Consider the following 22,789-nt stretch of genomic DNA (forward strand, 5'->3'; position numbering starts at 1 on the left):
TCGGACACTCATGGTTGCTGCACCACAACCCAGAGGTAGACTGGACGCGGCAGAAGGTCAGTATGTCCCGCTGCCCATCCTCCTGCTGGTCGGCGCGAGGACACGCCGACTTGGACCCCACAGTGGAACCTGGGGACGGGATTTACGCTGCCATCATCCCTCCAGGGTGGGGACACGAACTGAGAGCAACCACGACGCCATCTCAGCGGATGGCCCAGGAAGCCCATGAACCAGAAGTGGAACCCGCGCCATTTGAGGCACTAGTCCTGTTAGAACTTGCGGATTCAGACGACTCCAGAGTGGAATCGGAGACTTAGCATGGAAGGACCTTGGCCTCAGCGACTCAGGCGGAGCACTGTGCCATTGCTGGTTGTCCTGGGGGTCCCTAATTTCGGATCTAGCAGAGGGAAAGTCTCTTGGGGGGAATTCAGGTCGATTTCGGACTGAGGTTACAAGTTACTAGGTACATTGTATATAAGGAGGGGTCCGGAATCAAAAGGAACAAGGGTAGGACAAAAGGAGACAAAGGGAGATGGAAAGAGGAATAACACCGAGGGTCAAGTGTTTGACTCAATGGTGTTTCCCAAAGGAGGAATGAAGGGCCAAGGCCCAAGGAGGAAGGAAGGAGGATGGGAGTCGGGAATGGCTAGCTGACTGAATAGAAGGAAGCAGCAGCCCAAATAGGAATGAGGGAGAATAGCGGAATTGAAATGGACAATGCAATAGTTGCAAGGTCCGGAGTAAGTCCGGAAAGTCCGAACTCGGAAGTTAAACTCCGGAATATTGGCAAACATAATTAAATGGAATGAGCTAACCAATACAATGGGTATAAGCGGAGGTGGGGTCAAAGTCCGAGGTCAGAGCTAAGACCGGAGGTTCCGGAGACAGAGACGCAAACGGGATTCCGGAGCAGAGGTCCGGAGTCGGGAGCATAGGTGTTGCATACTCGTCTGGAAGGTGTCGAGGTTGGGGTCGGACCCGGAATGTTCCGGAGTCGGACCGAAGGTGGTGTTGGAGCCGGAGGTGGGATAACCTCTTGGGAGTCGGCAAGGAGAAGGTGATGGAAGGGAAGTAGGGCTCCGGAAGTCAGGTTCGGAGTTCCAGGAGCCCGGCGCAGAGGTCGGGATTGTATGGATATGACAAGTCCCAGAACAGTACCAGGACTTCCGGGACGTGTTCTCGAAAGAGGCCTTCGACCAGCTGCCCCTCCAGAAGCCCTGGGACCACGCAATAGACCTGGCGCTGTAGGCGGGCACAGCCGGTACTGCACAAACGAACCGAATATCGCGATTTCCCCATCCCTGCACATCCCCACTTCACTAAACACATCACACACGTCCTCATATACCATTCCTACTCTTCCATGATTTTTTCCTATTTTTCCAGACCAAATTCCCACGCCCACCCAGCAGCGCGGCCACACTCAGACTGGATTTCACTTATCTCAGCAACCACTGCACCGATTTGGACGATATTGGTACCGTTGGAAACGCGTCATTTAGGAGTATTAGGATCCGTGATTAGCGGGAGTTCATTGGCGATGGATAGAGTTGGGTATTTTTTGGCTGGAAATCATTTATTGCTTTATTGTTTTCTTGATTATTGTTTTCCCTTCTTTTTTCCGATATTGTTTGTTGCCCATATGACCCACCTAAGCACATGGGGCACATCGGATATTTTTTATCATTTTTATTTGATCATTTCTCATATATACCTGTACATGAGGATGTATCTACTTTTCCCCTTGGATTAGAAACCACCGAGTTTGCCCCTCCCAAGCTAGTAGGGAGTATTACGACGAAGAACATCAGTAAGAAGACCTCTAGATCAGTCCTCGCTTTAGTGTCACCCAGAGAGGTGGGGTGAGAGATTGATTAGAGCCACCCACGCACCGTACCACACCGGACCATACCATATCACCATTGCCCCTTTTTTTCCTGACCTGCTGGATACCAATCCGGTCCCCGTCCTTTCCTGTTTTCCTAGTGGGTTAGATCCCTAGCCCGCTTACAGCGCCGGATGCCAAACTCCCGAGAGGGAGGACCTTCCCCCTGTCACGACCAGAACAGAAGGAGCTGGACGAGTTCCTGCGTGAAAACCTGCGGAACGGGCACATACGACCATCCAAATCCCCGATGGGAGCCCCAGTCTTCTTTGTCAAGAAGAAGGATGGATCTTTGCGCCTAGTCCAGGACTACCGAAAGCTCAACAAGATCACAGTCAAAAACTCATACCCCCTCCCACTCATTTCAGACGTTCTCGCACGCCTCCGAAACGCTAAGTACTTCTCAGTGCTAGACCTGCACTGGGGATTTAACAACGTCCGCATCAAAGACGGCGATGAGTGGAAGGCGGCGTTTTCGACCAACCGGGGATTATTTGAGCCTACCGTCATGTTCTTCGGCTTGTGCAACTCCCCGGCAACATTCCAAACAATGATGAACGACATTCTCCGAGACTTCATTGACCGAGAGGTCGTCATCTGCTACATGGATGACATCTTGATCTTCACTGCCACCCTGGAAGAACACCGGAAGGTCGTCCGAGAGGTCCTGGAGATGTTGCAGAAGCGGAGGCTCTTCTTGAAGCCGGAAAAGTGCAAGTTTGAGCGGAAGCGGATCGAGTACCTTGGCCTCGTCATCTCCGAGGGAAGTGTCGTGATGGACCCCGTGAAAGTCTGCGGTGTCCTTGACTGGCCAACCCCAACCAAGGTCAAGGAAGTACAGTCCTTCTTGGGGTTCATCAACTTCTATCGCCAGTTCATCAAAGACTTTTCCGAGACAGCCCGCCCCCTCCACGCGCTGACCTGCAAAACCAAGTCATGGACCTGGGGACCTGACGAAAACCACGCTTTCCAGGCCCTCAAAGATGCCGTCACCTCTGCCCCGGTCCTCACCTTCCCCACTGATACGGGCCGCTTCAAACTCGAGTGCGATGCCTCTAACTTCGCAACTGGCGCGGTCCTATCCCAGCTCCAGACAGATGGAGAGTTCCACCCCGTAGCTTTCATGTCCAAGAGTTTTACGGACGTGGAGCGTAACTACGAGGTGTACGACAAGGAGATGCTCGCAATCGTACGCGCCCTCGAGGAGTGGCGGCATTTCCTACAAGGAGCGGAGGAGAAAGTCGAAGTCTACTCCGACCACCGCAACCTAGGGTACTTCCGCACCGCGCAACGACTGAATCACCGCCAAGCGCGGTGGTCACTCTTCCTCTCCCAATTCCACTTCACCCTCATCCACCGCCCAGGGAAACTCATGGGGAAACCCGATGCGCTCTCGCACCGGGCTGACTCTCCTCCAACCTGCCTGGTTTGAGGCCCACGCGGCGGAGGCGGTCATGGTGGAAGGCGAAGGGGTGACCATCCTCGAGAGGATCAGCAGGGCAAAGGACCTGGATGAGAAGGTGGTAAAGGCGATGCGGGAACTGGGAGAGGGCACGCTGAGGTCGGATGAGTGGGAGAAACAAGGAGAGCTGGTCCTGTACAGAGGAAAAGTATACGTCCCGAAAGACCCACAACTCCGCCACGACCTGGTGCGCCTGTACCATGACGTGCGCGCAACGGGGCATCCAGGGCGGTGGAAGACCCTGGAGCTCGTCTCCCGCGACTACTGGTGGCCACGGATGGCGGAGTATGTTGGGCGGTACGTACGCGGATGTGACACCTGCAACCATGTCAAATCCTTCCCCTCTCGTAAAGTAGGAAAGCTCATCCCGAACAAGATCCCCACCCGCTGCTGGCAAGTAATCTCAGTAGACATGATTGGAGAACTCCCCGAGTCCAAGGGCTACAATGCCGTCCTGGTCGTGGTGGACTGCCTATCCAAATGCATCCATGCAATTCCAACGGTGACAACGGTGGACTCAGCAGGGATCGCGTGGCTTTTCCTTGAACACGTCTGGAAGCACCACGGTCTCCCTGAAGAGATCCTCAGCGACAGAGGGAGCGCATTCGTCTCGCGATTCTCGAAAGAACTCGCGGACCTCCTCGGCGTCAAACTCACCCCCTCAATGCCCTACCACCCCCAGACAGACGGGCAGACGGAGAGAGTAAACCAAGAGGTAGAGGCTTACTTCCGGGTATTTGTCAACCATCGCCAAGACGACTGGGCGGACTGGCTCCCACTAGTGGAGTTCGCCTATAACAACCGCATCCACTCCTCCACCCGCCGAACCCCTTTCAAGCTCAACACTGGCCAACACCCTAGGATGGGGACGGAGCCCACACGCACATCCGAAGTAGAAGCCACTGATGCCTTCTCATCGAGGATGATGAAGATGCAAGAAGAGGCAAAGGCGGCGCTAGAGCATGCGGCGGACGAGATGGCCCGCTACTATGACCGGAACCATGAGGCGGCCCCTATGTACCAAGAAGGCGACCAGGTCTGGCTCAGCACCCAGAATTACACGACAGACCGCCCAACCAAGAAGCTGGACCATAAATGGACCAGCCCCTTCACGATTATTAAAGTCGTCTCCCCTGCCACTGTCAAACTCCAACTCACCACCCGACAAAGAGGGATCCACCCAGTCGTATCTGTAACAAACATCAGACCGCACCGCCCTGACGAGATTGCGGAACGCCCCGCCAACCCCCGCCCAGGCCCAGACCTTGTAGATGGAGAAGAGGAGTACGAAGTGGAGAAAATCCTGGACTCTAAGTGGCTATGCCGAAAACTCCGGTACCTGGTAAAGTATACAGGCTGGCCACACTCAGAAAACCAATGGCTCACACGCGACGACCTAACCCACACCTCAGACCTAGTCGAGGAGTTCCACCGGACGCACCCACATGCCCCAGGGAGAGAAAGAGAGAACTGCCCAGCCGCTTCGAGGCGAAGCGGCTTAAGAGGGGGGTGATGTCAGGGCACACCCCACCTGACCCCGCGCTGCGCCGCCCTACTCCGCTCCCCCGCTACCACTCCCTGTTTCTTCTTTCCCCTTTTCCTTCTTTCTTTCTATTTCCATTCCATGGTCGACTTCCCCTTCTCTATGTATTACTACACACCTAACCCCACTCCCCCGATCGCCGCGTGCATTCCCACTCACAGAGCAGCACACCTCCGGGATCTCCCACAGAGATACCCAGGGGAGTGCGGCTATGTGCGGGGATGACGTGGCTCCTCCCACGTGACCCCAACCGCATGTATAATAGCACCTGGGGTGGGAACAGAAGAAGCAGCCTTCTTCTCAACTTCCCACTTCAGACTAAGTGGTCAGGGACACTCACCCCGTAATGGGACCGCCACTACGCATAGCCGACATCTGTCCCATTGGGTCCCTCGCGCCGGGACCTCGCCGCTTTTGGAGCTGTCCCTGACACGAAGCGGCTTAAGGGGGGGGGGTGATGTCAGGGCACACCCGCCTGACCCGACTCCACCTGGCCCAACCTGACCCGGTACCCCGCTGTCCACCCTTCCTTACCTCCTCCCCCTTTCCCTTCCTCCCTCCTCATTCTTCCCTCCTCACTTTCTCCCTATCCTACTTCTTCTTTATTTCTCTCTTTATTCTACATGGATGACTTTCTTTGTATCAATGTACCATTGACCCATCTGCAGCGCGCCCACCATGTACCTGGACCGGGCACCTCGGGTGACTTCCCACTGTGCCCAGTACACGTGCCTGCACCGGATGCCCTCGGGATCTCCCACGGAGATACCCGGGTGGTTACGGCTGTGTGCGAGGGTGACGTGGCACCCGTCATGTGATCTAAGCCACATGTATATAAACGAACCTGAAGTGGGAACCGAAGAAGTAGCCTTCTTCTCAACTTTCCACTTCAGTCTAAGTGGCCAGGGACCACTGTCCTGCATCAGGCCTGTCAGTACGCACGCCCGATCCGCCCCCCACCAGGCTCTCAGTCCCGGACGCTACACCCGGGCCCCCTCGACCCCAGACGAGTCCCTGACACTGTGGGTAAGAAGATGAGAAGGAAGCTAACTTCTCATCTTCCCACAGTGGCCACCATATCAGGAAAACTTCCGGGGATACCCGGAAGTCACATGAAGGGGTAGGAACTGGGCCCGGAGCATACACGCATGCAGGAAGCATGGCAGGTGGAAGCGGGTCCAGACGCGGGTCCGGGTCCGGGCTAGTCAGGGTGTGTGCCCTGACAACAGGGGAACAGGAAACAGGAGTACCCAACCAGTGACCCCCTGTAGGGAGAGAGGAGTGACATAGACATCACTACACCCCCATGCATATCCTGTCAAAATTGTATCCGGTGCGACTACTGGACTTATCCGGAGCTCCAATTCAAATGGCTTCAAATCCAGGTCACGTGGCAAGGACATAAAATCATGGACAAGCCTACCTCTAGTGTGCATCCATACACTACTCACCCTTGAGCCATGCCGGTATAGGCTGTTAAACTCTATACTATTGGGAACATATTATGTTCTCCAACATATCCAGATAAGACTTAAACCCAGACATCACAACCCAGAGGACCCCGTCACCCTGACCACACCAACCAGACAACCCTACCTTGTATTGACGAGCCCCTCATGTACATTCAGATGTAATTATTAGTCGGGCTAGCCGCACTGCCACGTACAAACGCGGCCGCGGGGTAACAAAATAGAGTACAACAACAACAACACGGTTCCTCCAACAGAATTTAGTGTCGGAAAGCCAGCTCGGAATGAACTCGGATACCCAAAATACGTCGTTTTATCATGTTTCCAGGCTTTTTCATGGAGATTAAAATTTCTTTCAGACTTTGCCTGTCCGCAACTGTATATCAAAACTCTGCAAAAATCCACTTGTATGGATGTGTCTTAGCTGTCAAGTGCTCATGCAAGCTAGCGTCAGCCAGTTTGTGTGGTGCACGTAACCCCGCACCGACTCATCGCGGACAATGTCCCCACGTTGCAGTTGCCCCACAGCATCTTTCCAATGTCAGCGGGTTCTGCTCAGGACCTCAACTTCTGGATCGCTAGCATCGCAATACTGAGAAGACACGGAGATCCAGTTCGAACATACGAGCACAGCGTTCCACGCACAGCATCCTCAACGCGTAACCTGCAGCCGGCTAGCAAACCATGCCGGAGCACAATGCCTTAAGGATCTATGCGGCTCATAAGACAATTCTATTACTCAAATGCCTCTGTTAAGTGCGGACGGCTGTTCAACTCGACTTCATGCACACATGCATACGTATCCTCACGCTCTCCAATGTTATGCTGGGTATACATACCCTGTGTGGTGCACAATAGCTCCACAGGCCGACCCATACGTAGCTCACGCATTCGGGACCGAAGGCCATTCGGGGGAATCCCTATCGCAATCTGTATGCCACCCTTGGCCTATTTCATCACCCTTAAAATTTATTCAAACAGAAGTCTAGTACCGTTACGGAGCGTTGTTCCCCGCGGCTTGGTCCGATTCCGTCTACGTACATATTTGCGGTGGATAAGTGAAAACACTGTAACTCCATTCCCTAACGGTGCGGATTGACTGCATGAAACTTTGAACGAACATTCGACCTTCGGCCATCCGATCCCAAAATGAATGTTCATTTCCCTTATCCTTATCATATGCCCATGGAATTTTCTCCTTGTTACCTACTTTTTCGGGTAATGCATTACTCACATACCGCTGTGCGCTCACATGCATGGCCACCAGCTTGTCCTGACATAGCGCTGCCGTTCCATTCGAGTCGATGTTTCATTTCTAAGCAACAGGAGGTGGGCTGGTTGATCGTCAGGCCTGGTTCATGCGGATTTCCGCATAAAGGCATGTGCTTATCGAGGACACAGGGTCAATAGCTGATATCTACGTGTTTGTGATAGGGTTGCGGGTGGGACTGTAACACAATTGGATTCAAAGGACTCAGCGAAGCCGCAGCTAGAGCAGTGCTGGCTTCTAGGCATCTCAAAGTAGCTAACTTCCGGTCAACTGAACCAGATTACTCACAGTTCATCTCGCCGCTATCACTTCTTTAATTCACTGTGGAAGTATTAACTTATCGGGCCAAGGTGATTTCAACAGTCCTAACTTTGAAATTAACGAAAATGCATGGAAAGGACGAATCGAGTTTTCCGGATCCAGATCTTCCAACCACGATCCTGGATATTAAAGGATCGACGACCAACATACCCAAGTTTGACGATGGATTGCATAATGAATGCCTTACCTACGCATTAATGAAGGTCCAGGTTCAATTCAGAATTGTGCGAGAGATTTGCGAGGTATGATAATGACCAAACGCGCTTCTACCTCTAGATACTTAGGAACTGAGCGATTTTTTTCCACCCATCGCTACGAGTGCTTTGGGGCTTACAAGAACCTCAGAAAGATGATTAAATGGATGGAAGATCTTAATTTCGAGGGCTAGTATGTTACTGCACTATGGCCGGTATGGAAGGTGCAAAACCGAATTGAACTGCAAGTTATATTCAGCACTAATTCGATTGCTACGGCAGCAAATAGCATCAGCGTAGGATCAGGATGGGATTCCATCGCAGTAACACTCTGGGGATAAGCCTGGACGGACGGACATACTCATCCATCGTCCAATCACGGATCCGGTTGTAGTCGCAATGATGTGTGCGATACTACACCCATTCTCATTCACGAGCTTCAATGGGTGAGTGTTTGCAAAAGGGAGCACATGTAGGATGGGACGCTCCATCGAATTCCGCAAAGAACTATGTATACACTGATGGGCAAGCGGCCTCACGCCCCACACCCGTACTGGAACGTTCGAATTTTTCTTTGCATTACATGATGGTTGACCCTTCGCACGATTTCCCCGACCCGTTACCAGGACTTCTAATCATTGGCTTAATACGTGCCTACGCACGGTACTCCGTGGGGCTACATGGCTCAACTCCAGTCTCTATTGCCCACCAATACTATCCTTTTCAAGTCTGAGGGGTGGTGTACACTTCCTGCAAGATATTTTTCTGCTTTTTGCTACTGCTAGAAGGGTCTGAGGCATTTGGACTACCCACAGCTCATCCGTATAATCCCGAAGGTGAAATTATTTCCTGCATGCATAGACTCATGGATCAGTTGATTGGAAGTCCTTCAAAAAAACAAATACTGCACTGGCAAATCATGAGGGTGACGTTCTGTAGGTGAGGAGTCCGCGTGCCTTTCGGGCTACTATGACACGATTGCGCTGCATGATATGGAAAAGTGTTTCCCTGGTCAATGCTTCTTCATGCGTATTCGATCCCGACCTTTGCGAGCAGACAGGGATGTTGACACTGATACCCTTGCATCATGACCTGACCTCGACTCCCGAATCTTTTCTGGGGCAGGTGCCCACTGCGACACATTCGGGCTCATACAACAGTCCTCAGTGTGAAGAAAAATGCCGCTCATTTCGCATTCACACAAAGCAATGCCGATCAGTGGATATCTGTATCGGAGCTTCGACATACGCACATGTTCTCGGGATTCATTTTCTGAACAAAATTTCCCCTCCCCTCTCGTTCCCGAGAAGCTTTTATTCCCGTGGTGACTGCTCCGGCATATCATATGTCATCGACGGTGTAGCTTATCGAAAGCTGCTAGTGCCACGGGGGCGACAAAAACATTACTCAATTAAGCTAGCACAGCCCGTCCAATCACTTCACTGCAACAATTGGCGATGCGGACCCGTTTGACGATTCGCCAATGCGAAAGGATACCGTCGATGACCGCTTGCCGCCTCTGGACCGTGCCCCTGGGACATTCCTGCCGTCCTTATCGGTAAAATAGCTTTTGGCTTGTGATTACAGGCCAGCGACACGATGTGTTTGCATTGACAACTCCCCTAACTTTCAACATCCCTTCCTTTTTCTATCACTAGTGCCGTCCCTGCATGGCCCTGAACTGATGCAAAGGGCTTCCACACCACGTATCCTTTCCCCCTCCCTTCCCACCCCTTCCTTTCCACCCACCCCTTCTAGAATTCGAATATTTCGTTTTCGCTGCGCAGCGTGCAACGGGTCGTTTTTCTTTCCTTTCGGGTCTCCTTCGCGGAGATTCGATGTTTTTTCTTTCTTTCTTTCCTTCTTTCGCTTTTGAAGAGTTTTGATTTCGGCCCCCGCCATGCCATGCCACCAGCATGAGAACCGCCGCTATCAACCTCAACGTGTTCGGGATTCACCACTTTATATAGATAAATGCTTTTGGAACTGCCGGCAAAGCAACGCATGATGTTGATGAATCATTTCTCAGCATCAACCCTTCCTATCAATCCTGCCCGTGGGGTGTTCATGTCCATTTTCGGGTTTACACTTGTTTCATCCATCAATCAATTTTACCCTCACTGCCGTATTGCTACCGCCTATACCACAACACAACGATAACAACAACAACGAACGCTAAGTACCCCCCCGTTCCCTGTTTCATCTTTTGCTGCCGGAGTTGGGTCGGCATGATGTATCACCAAAGGAATAAGGTGATGGTGACAAATGCGGCGTTGTCATGCCGTGGGCGCACACGTACACACGGTGAAGCTTGTCTGCATGGCACGGGAGATGGTACCCGCCCGATACGGTTGTATTCAGTGGTACCCGTACCGTAACCAAGATATATTGTCGACAGCATCAGATAAGCCGATCATACGCGAGTTTCTGATACTCGCTCATGCATATGATTATGTACATGATACATATTTTGAAATTGTATATGATTTTCTCTTCAGGGCTAGAAGCAGGCCAATCATGACCAAGAGATATGTTGAAGCCAGCGCTCTGAGAATACCAACATGGGAGGGTTGTACTGGACGCGTCGTGTGAACAGTTGCTCTTACGCTGCGCACGCAAGCCCTCCGTGGCATATGCACTTTTGATGAGGTCGTCCGTACAGTGTGCCTAAGGGTTGCACAATATGCAATATTTTCAGTGATAGTGATATACGTTTTGGATGCTAGTTGGGGGTTGAAAGGGGGGGGGGGCACTGATATGGATCCAATCTCCTGAGGCCGGCGATCACATTATACACATGCGTGCATACGTGGACTGCGGCAGACGTCCCCGCGCGGGTGCAACGATGTGGTAGTAAACCACTGTGCAGGGGCGCCGATTTCTGTGTGGATGGCTTTTTTGGGTCAAATTTTCTGGGGCTCTGGATCTTCTCGAGGTGATATGAATGTCGATTTGGGTAACAAACCCAAGTAGGTGATTTGTCGCGCGGGCATGATGCGGGAACGACAGAGAGGTCTAGGCTATTTTGGAGATATTGATATATATTGATATATCATGATAAGGCAAGGTACGCAGTGCTCCGTAAGTAAAAAAGCGCACGGGCCCTGCTTTCTCAATTCAAACATGATACACGATAACCAAAATAGCGGGAGCGCCAAGATGGAATCCGGACGTGATAGGCCTATCGCCCCTGTTCTATAAGTGGACGATGATAACGGAAGGGGCTGGACGAGCGCTTATTCGCGTGGCCACTGGTCCGAATATCGCATGAACGTCCATTGGGACTTGGGCACAGGAATGATAATGCGTGCAGGCGGGTATAAAATAACCGGTGGCGAGAAGAGAAGGAGATGGCACCGAGCGATATCAACGATGATAGATGCACATACATACAGATAAAACGCTTGTGCGCTAAGCGTCAATGACGGTAATATGATGTGGTCATGATTGGTTCTGATTGGACATTAGCCTCGCTAACGTAGGTATTACTGCACTATATGCTGATCATGCACGGACTTGGCAGTTGGGGTGAACAAGGTCAGCGCTAAACGTGGGCAGACGTCCCAGAGAGCACGACGACTGGATCATGCGCTGGCCAGCCCCGCGGGCGTCGCCAAAGGGACAGTCAGACAGCACTATTGCGATGGACGCCGTAATTCGCTTTTCCCGGGGATCTCATGATAAGGCCGTCTCCAGTGTACTGGAGGCTCCAGAGCAGTGGCATCGTTGACCGAGGGAGCTGAGTGATACCACGCGGAGTTGTCCGAATTCTATTAGTTCATATCTGGAAATCCCCGCAATCTGACACCCCAACTGATAACGGTATCAGCTCCTAGTGCGTTTACGTGTGTATGTTCGTTTCTCCTGTTGGCGAGATCGAGACAGTACGCACTTGGACTACTACGATGTTCCCGCTGGTCCCAACAAGTTCCTCCCCCTATCGGCAGCCCCCGCTCCCGCGTGCATGACGATAACAACTTACCAAGTACCTAGTCCAATCTCGTCACGTCGAGCTCGATTTCCCCGATGATCGGCCTCCCCATCCGTCAACTTGCCTGGAACACACCTACATTGTAGTCATGCACTTTGGAACAACTTGTCTTACACCACTTTCTTCGTGCCTTCGAACCCTAATGAAATTTCATTCATCCATCGATCTTTTCCCATCACCCGAAGGCAGCTAGCTAGCTGCGGTGCCATGGATGCAACAAAATTAATCCCGTTCATTACTACTAGCATGTAGTAGTACTGTTATGGTGAATTCCAGTAGCAGCTTGACCAATATTCGCCCTGCAGACTGATCATTTCGGAGCATCGGTAACTCAAACAAAGGGTCGAAGGGGTGTGGTAAGGTGGATAATGGTTGCAGATCGCTCGATAAGATGGGATTGCAGCATGTAAGACATATACAACGGTCACAGGTTCATACTTGACCAAATGGTTTATCTGGGTCGGATATTTTGATTTCTTTGGGTAGTGAGTGATATATGACCGCGGCCAGATGACCATGCCGTTATATAGAGAAAGGGGAGTACGCTTATTAGGAGTAGGAGGAACGGGATGGATGTAGGCGGGATGTAGACAGACGACGATGAGAGTGAGGGTTGGGGGGGATTTACCATCCACACTCTCCTCCGCGGCCCTTGCACACAATCTTTTCTTTTAATTCGCTTTTCCCACCTTTTTTCTCTTCCAATTCTTCCAAATGTAGTAAAAATGACGTCGGCGAGTAACAAGAAAAAAAAAAAATATGTGTAAGAATTTGAATTCAGTTTTCAGTTATCACAGGTCCCCCCTTTTCCATTTTTGCTTTTCCCGCTTCCCGATTTGTAAAACACTAACACGAATTGAAATTTGCAATTCTGGGACATCCTATCTACTTCAATTAAAATAGTGCCCTTTTTTCCCTTATCTATCGAAGCGGAATTGTGCTAAAATTTAAAGAAAAAGAAAAAAAAAAAAAAAAAGGAAATTATCGATTATTTTTCCTGCCTCACCTCTAGATTCGTTTATAAAAGCGCTCTTTCGCGCGTCTCCTCTTAATTTTGTTCCCATCTCTCCCCCAACTCTGACGTTACCTCCGTTCCCCGCATTACCATCGACCACGACAACGGACCACGACTCGCTTCCTCCTCGTCTTTTACGAAAACGGCAAAAACACCCACTTCCCCGCCACTCGACTTACTTTTCTTCGTGTAACAAACAAAATCAAAACCTGAGCGCGCATAGCTAACTCGCCAGACTAGACTATAACACACTCGCCTATCTCCTCCACGTCTACGGAAGTGCTAAAATAGAACCAAACGGGGAAACGCAATGTCGACCATGACTTCTCGCTCGATCCCAGTACCCATTCCCCGTCAATCATCATCATCATACTCTCGCACTCACTCGCATACAGCAGCGGCATCAGCGCAGCAAGTCGTGCCTTCATCCCCTCCTTCGCCATCCCTTTCTACCTCTACCATTCTTTCATACGCCACTTCCCCTTCCGCGTCCCCGCTCATACCCAACACTGAAGTGCCTTCTAGCCTCAAAAGCGCATCGATGAATCAGCCTTCATATCACCTCCATTCTCCTTACTCCTCTTCCTATCATCATCACCAGCAAATCCATGACCAACGCCAGCACCAACGCCATAATCATCATAACCAGCATCGTTCACCTCCTAGTACCCAACTCCCACGTAGTAGTGCGCGTCCTCCTGTAAATGCAAACCAGTTCCCCCGTTCCGACGTCTTGAATAGAGGTACTGCGCCCAATGAAGAGGCGTCGGATGATGAAGATGCCGAAGCGGGCGAACCACAAGTTTTTGTGCCTCGCTCGAGCATGGATAAGAGTGGAACAGTGATGGGAAGACCGGTGTTGGATGTAGGTGGGAAGCCAGGAGGACCAAGCTCCAGGGGGAAAGCAAGTTCGAGCAAGACGAATATGGCGTTGGATATTTGGCTTGAGGTGGCCGACCAACATCGAAGGATGGATAAAGTCATTGACGGATATGGACGTGAGTGACCCTTCACCCCTTCGTCGGCCCCATTTACTGACCTTTTTTTTTTCTTCTCCTTTTTCGGCACTTTGGTGAATTACCTTTTTTTCCCTCGGTGTGGCGATGACGATAATAGTGGACAGCTCGAATAGAACGTACTCTTCGACGAGCCTGGATTTGGATTTGGACTCAGATTTGAATTTTCGTCCTTCCGGACCGAGTACGAAGACAAGGACGAGCGTAACGAATACGTTCAGATTCTTGCACTCTTTGGAGATGACTTCACCCGAGTTCTTACAGAGGAAAGAGCACCTCTTTGTGAGTTGCTTACAGTCTCGTTTCTCCCTCTCGTGGATTTTTACTAATCACCCCTTCGGTTATTCCCATTCCCTATCTAGCCTTCTCCTTATGAAGTGGGAGTACCGAGGGAGATGTTATCCTCTTCATCTTCCACGTCATCGCCTTCAACGTCAACATCCACCTCAAGTCAATCGTCAGTAGCGGGATCGGCATACTTTTCTTCCTCTTCGTCGTTCGCAGCAGGACGTCGTTGACCATGAAACCGACGTGAGGTTGTCGTGACTGTGTGCCTCTCTACTCCATGTGCTCCCTTTTTTTTGGTTTTACATAAAGCAAAGTTCTACAATTCGTGTTTTTTATCAGAAGAATTTCAGTGCGACAGTACTATAATCCCTATCCCTACTCTACCCTATCATACCTAAGTACCCATCCATAGTATATTCTCAATGTGTTGGCATTCGTGCGTGTTATCTACAAGAAAACCACGTTCAGCAACCTTCCTTTTGTATGGTGCTGACTAGTTGTTCTTGATTCCGATGCTCTTATACTTGCAAGACTTGATGCTGATTCTATATATACAATGCAAACACCCAACGTATGACGATCATAGTGTGGATGTATTTGAACAAGTGCCCGTGCGGCGCTCGATTGCATTAGTTTGCATGAATATGCGACACAAACCGCAGAGTTGTTTCTCGCCAACTCCACTCCGATAAATGGATATACGCACTCGTTTCGACCTGTTGTGTGTCCATCATTGCGCAATGGACCACCCGATGGCGTGATTATGGCGCGCTTGACGTGAGTCACCGTGACGGCTCTTACGGTACATACGGACGGACGGACACGGCACGGCATGGGCTATAGTATGACGACTATCACTTTACCTATTTGGTGCGTTTAGATGAGGGATAAGGGGATTATCGATCCCGCACTGCCTGCTCGCTGCTCGCGTGAGTCGCGGATCCGGCTCAGCTCACGATCGGCGCAGGTGACATGACTTATCAAAGGGACAAAAGAAAAGATGCTAGGTGTGTGTGCATACACACGGATGCGCGGAGACGCCGACGCTTTGTGTGTGAATTGGGAATTTTCCCGATGGCGCTCGATTAGCCGATCTACCCTTCCTTTTGCCTGTGCCTCTATCGTGCGCGTGAGCATGCACACGTTAGGTATCTTTTTGTTTTTTGTTCGGTGAATTGTTTTGTGGGAATGGACGGATGTGACCGTTAGGAAGTAGAAGGGGGGAGAAGGAAAGGGGAAGGGAAAAGGAAGGCTAATCCTCCTGCTGTATGAGATCTATCTCAGGGGGCCGTGCGTCCTCGTACATGCGTGCAAAGGCAAAGGGCCAGTGATTTCAGGGAACTGAATGGAAGTGAGACATTGGAATGAATTGGGCCCAAGAGAGTACGCGGAGGAAGTACATGTATGGGAGGTATCGAGGTGGGTTTGGGATCTGGGATGAGGGGAATAAACAATGGTGTGGGTGTGAATTGAATGATTTGATATGTGCCGTGCGCATGGGCGGAGTTGCTCGATCCGGTAAGCTCATCTGACTTGGTTTGTGATAGGTAACCAGGGGTTTAGATTTATTTATTTTTTTTTTTTGATGGGTTCTAGAGCCTTTGGCTTGGGGGCCTGGGGGTATGGCTTGGGCAGAGTGGGGGCTAGCGCGTATCTATGTGTGGAAAATCCGGATCCAGATTCCAGTTCTGGAGGAACGTGCACATAAGATGCGCGTGATTGTTTTGATCGAGAGAGATAGCAGTACTAGTTGTGTATGAGATAGATATGAGAATGCGTCGTTTTGGCGGTAGATAGGACTAGAATGCTTCCGTTTGATGGTATTTCTGTCAAGGCTTGGGCGCGCGGGACCCACTTTCCGCGATACGATATCGAGGATAAAGTTAATAGATGATTGTCAAGCGGCGTTGCGCCAGTTGGCAATCAAGTGTCTTTTTTAGCGAAATTTAGATTTGGGTCTTCGCTTTTTGATGCGAATATGAGAGCGGAAGTTTCCAGGTTCCCTGGAATATGTATCGGTGCTTATCTGATGTGGGATCGATGATCATATCCACAGCGCCCCTCCCCTGCACTGTGCGTGAATAAGATAAGCCCCTGCTAAGCTCAACCCCCCGGGTACGGGCCCCCGCCATGACAAGTTTTAGGCTGAAAAACGAGGGATTCGTGAGGCCAGAGCACGCATGTGCAGTGTGTGCTTCGCGCCAGTCAATCAATTCTTCTCATCATCGGGTATATCGCCAGGCCAGTTCGATGGTCATGTGCGTGTGAGTGGGGGCCCGCCTTGGACATCTTCTGTCTTACATCGTGTACATGGGTTCACCCGACATAGAATTCGGTTGGGAAAAGTCCAAGGAGAATGTTTGGTAGTTCCCATTGTTAGACTCATGTTGAGCAGATTGCCTTCGATTAGACAAGATTCCAGACTGCGAAGACGCCCTCAAGAAGCTTAGGCTGAGAAACAAAAGTCCGCATTTTCGTGTGATGGGGGACCCAGACCCTCTCGGCTAGTGTATAGCCTCATGCGGCTACGATTGTGAGAGAAGGAAATTCCTGCCCGACAGCCGACAAGTCGGGGTTTGCTGCTGTGGCTCCGCGCGTGAGCAACCAACCCGAAAGTACCAGATGGAGCTTACTCGGATTGTTCACGTTGATGTGGGAAAATGATCAAGGATGCGTGACCTTGTAATCTGACGCCCACTCATCTCCGCCATGAACGTCTTTTTGGGGGTTCAGCCTTGGGGATCTAGTCCTAGAATGAGTTTTGGCCTCGACCTTTATCTTATCTTAATACAACTGCCGCCCAATAGGCGGATTTTTTCTAAAATCACTCGTGACCCAGTCTTTAGATTGCGACCCTTGATCCATGCAGCACAGCTAGCGCTGGGCTGCGGATGGCTGTATGTATTGGCCAGGAGATCGATTCATCTTTCACGTCATTCGAACGTGCGAGGATCTCTCTGATGCTGGTGCTGGAATTGGCCTGGTGACCCATCAGTGCTATCACTGTCCCGAGGCCTCATGCCCTCAAGCGATCTTCTTGCAGTGCTAGAGTCGTACGAATATGGGACTTCAGTCCCAATGACGGTTCGTCGATCACTCCATTTGTGGCTCTAATCTGAAATAGCTGTGACTCGCACGGCTAATGTGCATGCTTTACGTTACCTGCCCTACCTGGGAATAGGTTTGAGGCGTAAGTTGTGATGATTTGTACGAGGGACGTGTGATTAGCAGAACAATACATACTGGCGTTCAGCACGAGGCAACTGACTCTCTCCAGTCAGGTTCAATGATACTTGAGGAGGCATTAGTTTCGAACGTGCGCTCCCTTGGTTCACTGTTGGTCTCTGAAATTGTCGCGCGCAACGACTCGTGGCTTTCTCGGCCGTTTGACGCTGAGGTTTGACGCAAATTATTGACGTATACTCGCACGTGATTAGTTGGTTCGATAGGGGTGCTTTGAAGCACATGAGGTTGTGCAGGTACCCGGTGCAACGAAATGCGGTGGCTTGAACCGCGTCGACCGCTAAGGCTGTCCTCGTCGTATGATGGACCTAATCCAGCTGCAGGGGGCTTTGGTGATTGCGCCGTTCATCAGAGCGCTTCCATTCTTGGTTCGGCTCTCACACATCGTATTGGAAACCTCATGACCTACCAACATCAGAGCCTAGTCCCATGTTGTGATGTTCTGCGTAGAACACCTCTGGGGAAATTTTCCATAAAGTGTGTCGCGTTGATTTTGTGCATTGTTCCTTAGGCTTCTTAGTCCTGGGATTTGACACATGGACACTTCGGGCTTCCCGACCCGATTGCTTTCCGACAGGGATTCGTATTCCCTTACTTGGAAGACACTCATCACCTCGTCTTCATAACATTTTTAGTCAAGTTACCCAGTGACTATTGGACATCAGGGCTATACGCTTTTCAGAAACAAAATATTGGTTCTAGATCCACGGGGTTAATATCCGCCTGAATAGCTGTTCAACTTCGCAAGTTTTATCGCTGTCGTGTTCACGAACGTGCGTGCGCCATAACGATTCTCGATCTGCATTAGATGTAGATCTGGGAGTGATAGGGGAAGTTCGATCCAGAGAGCTGGTAATTTAGTATGATTCCTGACTTCCACAACCAAATCCGCGTAACCATACGGTTTGATTGATCGCCATACCTGAGGGCCTTTGAACCTTGTTTCCTAGCAATAGAAGCTGATCACCTGCTTAAGTTTCTAGAACGTTTTTCCTGCGTCATTGTGGTCCTCTTCGCATTAGTTGACCGGATCGCAGTGCATGGCAGTGTACGCTTATCATCAACCAATAGTTGGTTACCTCTCATCCCATGCGTCCCTGTATCGACCAGCTATCATGAATCAGTGTCCAATCACAGGTTGATGGGCCAGGCAATGTACTGGAACAGGATGGATCGGAAATATGGTTGCCTGTCGATCCTAGAAATCGATATGATGTTTGACATATTTCGGTGTTTCCTTCATGCTATATCAATGTGTTAGAAGTTGCAGCCCAACGCCACTGGTGGTCAAGGAAGTCACCCGGGCCGGACATTCACGCTTTGGGAAGGGGAGGGGCGCTTTGAGGCACAAACGGCGGCAACCTCTTAGACTCTTTGTTTTTGCGCTTTGCGCTTTTGTTTTCAACTTGTTGTTTACCATTTATGTTTCACCTCAGTGGCGTAGAGTCATTACAAGATGTATATAAGGACCGGACTTGCGCTAGCAGCTGATACCTCACTAATTGAGGTATCGCGCTGCGCAGGCAAGTCCGTCCATCACTACTCATACCTAACTAATTGAGGTATCGCGCTGCGCAGTTATCACACAATGAACCCTGCCTCTTCTACAATCCTGGCTTATTCGTGGTCAGGCAGACTACGATGTCCACTGAATGGGTGGAAGAGCTGCTTTATTGACCCGGCGGCGCTTGAGTTTATACTCATGACCTCTTCGGTTGTTTTCGGCTTTCAGGACTCTCGGTCTGATTGGATAGCATTGCATATACCATATCGCAATCGTGCTTGTTTCCTACAATGCAGGGGTCCTCCAGACCTCAGTTTGCCTCAGATATCCGTGTTTTGGTACGTGTACTTTCTTCAAGTCGGGGTCGTCAAGACGGCGATTAATGTGTTTTGACTGAGATATCATTCCTACTCCTGAGGTTGCGATGAGAATATGGCAGTTGAAGCGGGTCAGTCCCGGTCTGACATGATATATTTCAGCCCCACACTCTGGGCGTTGTTTTCTCGTTCCCCAAACACATGCACACACACGCACACAACACACGTGTGTCCGTAAAGGGGATGGCCTCACAATCAGGGCACAGTACCGTAGCATTCTGCTCAGGCCCTTGCTGACGGTGAATAGAGTGAGTGTCACATACGTACAAGGGTAGCCATGCGCTGAGAGGGCACGATAAGGTGACCCCCCAGAGTGCCCGAGAGCGTCAACATCGAAGGAGCGAGGTGCATCCGGTCGGCGAAAGCATGGGAAGCTTCAGCAGGTTATTGAAGGAATACCCATTGACATAAGTAGTTCCAGAGGTATATTTTAGTGCGGGTTGTGACTGACTGTCTCTTTCATAATTTCACTGGGTCTCACGGTCAGAGCAGGAGTTTGTCTTGTTAGGCTTGTGGGTCTCATTGTCAGGTACGATGTTCTGATCCGTCCTCTTCCCCCTTGTTCACATTTTCAAGCTTTGCAGCACTTTCACGCGTTCACCGCCCGACTGGTATTTGAAGACACTAGTACGCAGGATCGGCCCTCTCTAGTAACAACATCACAACTAACTCCATAAGCGTAGACAGTCATCGGAGTTGTGCGACGAGTGAGTACTAGAGTGGGAAAGGAAATGACACAATAAATTCAGCCAACTACAATACATGACTTAGAAGCCATCCTTGTTGGACCGCTCAAAAACAACATCTCTGTGATATTCAAAAGAAAAACGAAGGAACGCCAGCAACCAGTGCGTCGAAGGCACAGTGTGGGAAAGCAAACGTGAGAATTCCCGTCGATTCTTGTAACGCTTGGAAACCGTTGTAACGCGTTGAAACGGTTAAAAAGCGTTAAGTATAACGCCTCGAAGCGAACAATCGAGTAAGCCTTGAGAGCGTTGGGACGGCGCGTGCCGTTGAGAGGCGTTGTAACGCTTGGGCGGTGTTCTCCGACAGAGATGTTACGTAATTGTGCGACCCTAATCGCCCTGACTTGAACCTCGTTTCTGCCTCAAAAGTCTGGGCGCCCTTAAGAAGGGTTCTTGATATGCAAAAACATTCTACGGAAGGCAAGTAGGCATTTCGATGTTTGTTGGCACATGTTCGCTTCCTGGATGCGCAGGCTTTGGAAGCTGCGTCAGGACGGTCAAGCGTCATCCCCACGCGAGAGGAGGGGGGTTTTCCCTGCCGTGGTGACCGCGTGCGTTAGGTCGCAAATTCCGAGCCAGTTATACCGGATCTGCTATATTAGACGCTGAAATTTGAGTATTGATGACTTGTGAATCACATCTAGACGGGGTGGAGGATGGAATCCGAACGAGAAATGTGAGGTGTATGTATTCCCAAAATTTAACAAGATGAACCATCTTCACATCCTTTTTCAGCAACCGCGATGCCCTCCCGTAAACGTATTCGGTCCGCTCGGACTCTCGCCGACGATGAATACAGTGAGCGTCACGTATGCATGGAACTGGTCGTGTGGTAATTGGCCTCGTAAGGCTGCCCCTCGGACTCGAGAGATCATCCTATCGCCAAGCGCCCCAAAGCGTCGAGGTCGAAGAAACAGGGAGGAGGCACCTCCGGACGCAGAAAACATGGAAAGCTGCGGCGTGTTATCCATGACATGCCTATTGAGATTGTCTTTGAGGTATTTATATTCCAATGTTCTTCCGTGGGTGACGGTCCCTTTCACCACCAGGCTGGCAGATCTGTTCTCATCTCGAGCCACGGGACCTACTTCGGCTCGTACGGTCTGCAAAGGTATTCGCGCGGTACCTACTACGGCCAGGCGCTGCCGGAGTGTGGAAGGCCTCGCGAGAAGGACATGCACCCGACATGCCGCCGATTCACCCAGATCTCACAGAGCAGAGGTATGCCTTGTTAGGATTTGGGTCTCATTGCCAGGTACGAGTCACTCTGTTTGTCTTCACCCTTTTCCACAATTTTATGATGCCCCGATGTAGCTTTGCGCCACTTCCACCCGTTCATCCACTGACTGGTCTTTGCAAGTTCGATGGTGTTCCAAATGTCGTGAAAATCAGTGCGCATTACCAATTTCCTTCGCCTCGTGAGAACATTACGGCCCAACATGTCAAATAGACTGTCATCGCAGTACTGCGACATTGATGGAGTTTTGTCGTCAGTGAGGGTGGATCGCGTCTGTCTCAGACAAGATCTCCTTCTCCGCCAAACGTTCATTTCCTTCCGTAGGCAAATATACCGCTCGGTCGAGCAATTCCACTAACCCACTTCCAAGGACGCCCTCCAAAACGCGTGGTTCTTGTTTGTCCAAAGGAGGAGCTTGAATTGTTTACGTTGAAGGCAGTTGCAAGCAGTGATGAGTCATGGGAGTCGTATGTTTCCCAACAACGGGCAAAAAAGCAGGCATTGGAGGAAGTAAGCTAATTCTCGTTCCGTCACTGATCTCAACCATAAATTTCCTGCAGCACGCAACATTATGTACGGAGTGGACGAAAGGCCGTATCTCTCAGAGAGAAAACGAGCTGGACCTTATTCGCGCTGCCCGCAAGAATGCGTGAGCTCCCTTCAGGTTGATGTTGTCAATAACTCACTGCCGAACGCGCACAGGGTACGGTCGAAACTGGAGAATATGGGATTTCTAAAAGCATTTGTTGACCATGCTGTCGCGGGTGAATTCCCAGGACTTCGGGTGGCCAAGCCTTTGTTGGACAAAGGTAGCTAGCATCTGTCTGATTCTGTCGTCACTGATTAACCAACCTGACTCCTTGTAGATTGGGCTACAATTGAGCTGAATGCCATTCTAGCCGTCAAGGGATGCGAAAGGTTCTTCACCGACACCTACAGTTATTACGCAAGGGAGGCCATTATATCACACTATTGCTCCTGGTATGAATGTCGCGATCCAGGGAGGGAGTTCTGGCCCATCCCCCCCTCAATTTATAAGATCCTCAAAGTCAAGGTGCGACACGTTGGATGTGTATCCTGCAACTATGTTTCTCTGACACCTGCAATTAAAGAAAGCGCTCCGTGAAATTTTGATGCCTAACCTCCATAACATCGATGTTACCAATTATTCTGAAATCCCTGACGTAATTATTGGGCCCTTGATGCTCCGCTTCGAGGATATTTCCAA

The 22,789-nt window shown here is 50.5% G+C and overlaps 3 protein-coding genes across 3 annotated transcripts; all 3 read left to right on the forward strand.

Annotated features, from left to right (window-relative positions):
• Positions 1–8,726: 8,726 nt before the first annotated feature.
• EI90DRAFT_1871631 (uncharacterized protein) lies at positions 8,727–9,695 on the forward strand. Its single transcript, XM_039052289.1, has 2 exons — positions 8,727–9,083; positions 9,146–9,695. Exons 1-2 carry the CDS (start codon positions 8,998–9,000, stop codon positions 9,615–9,617), a joined length of 558 nt encoding a protein of 185 aa, XP_038913132.1. The 5' UTR covers positions 8,727–8,997; the 3' UTR covers positions 9,618–9,695.
• A 3,602-nt stretch (positions 9,696–13,297) lies between these two features.
• EI90DRAFT_3069095 (uncharacterized protein) lies at positions 13,298–15,036 on the forward strand. The gene is made up of 3 exons (XM_039061131.1): positions 13,298–14,148; positions 14,267–14,448; positions 14,529–15,036. The coding sequence occupies exons 1-3, from the start codon at positions 13,461–13,463 to the stop codon at positions 14,682–14,684; spliced, it is 1,026 nt and encodes a 341-aa protein (XP_038913133.1). The 5' UTR covers positions 13,298–13,460; the 3' UTR covers positions 14,685–15,036.
• Positions 15,037–21,449: 6,413 nt separating this feature from the next.
• Positions 21,450–22,557, forward strand: EI90DRAFT_3069116 (uncharacterized protein). The gene is given in 7 exon segments (XM_039061132.1): positions 21,450–21,579; positions 21,639–21,715; positions 21,775–21,881; positions 21,932–22,071; positions 22,122–22,210; positions 22,264–22,372; positions 22,383–22,557. The coding sequence occupies 7 exon segments, from the start codon at positions 21,511–21,513 to the stop codon at positions 22,425–22,427; spliced, it is 636 nt and encodes a 211-aa protein (XP_038913134.1). The 5' UTR covers positions 21,450–21,510; the 3' UTR covers positions 22,428–22,557.
• Positions 22,558–22,789: the final 232 nt, after the last annotated feature.

Source organism: Cantharellus anzutake, assembly GCF_015039405.1.
Source record: "Cantharellus anzutake strain C23 chromosome Unknown EI90scaffold_44, whole genome shotgun sequence".
Lineage (NCBI taxonomy): Eukaryota > Fungi > Basidiomycota > Agaricomycetes > Cantharellales > Hydnaceae > Cantharellus > Cantharellus anzutake.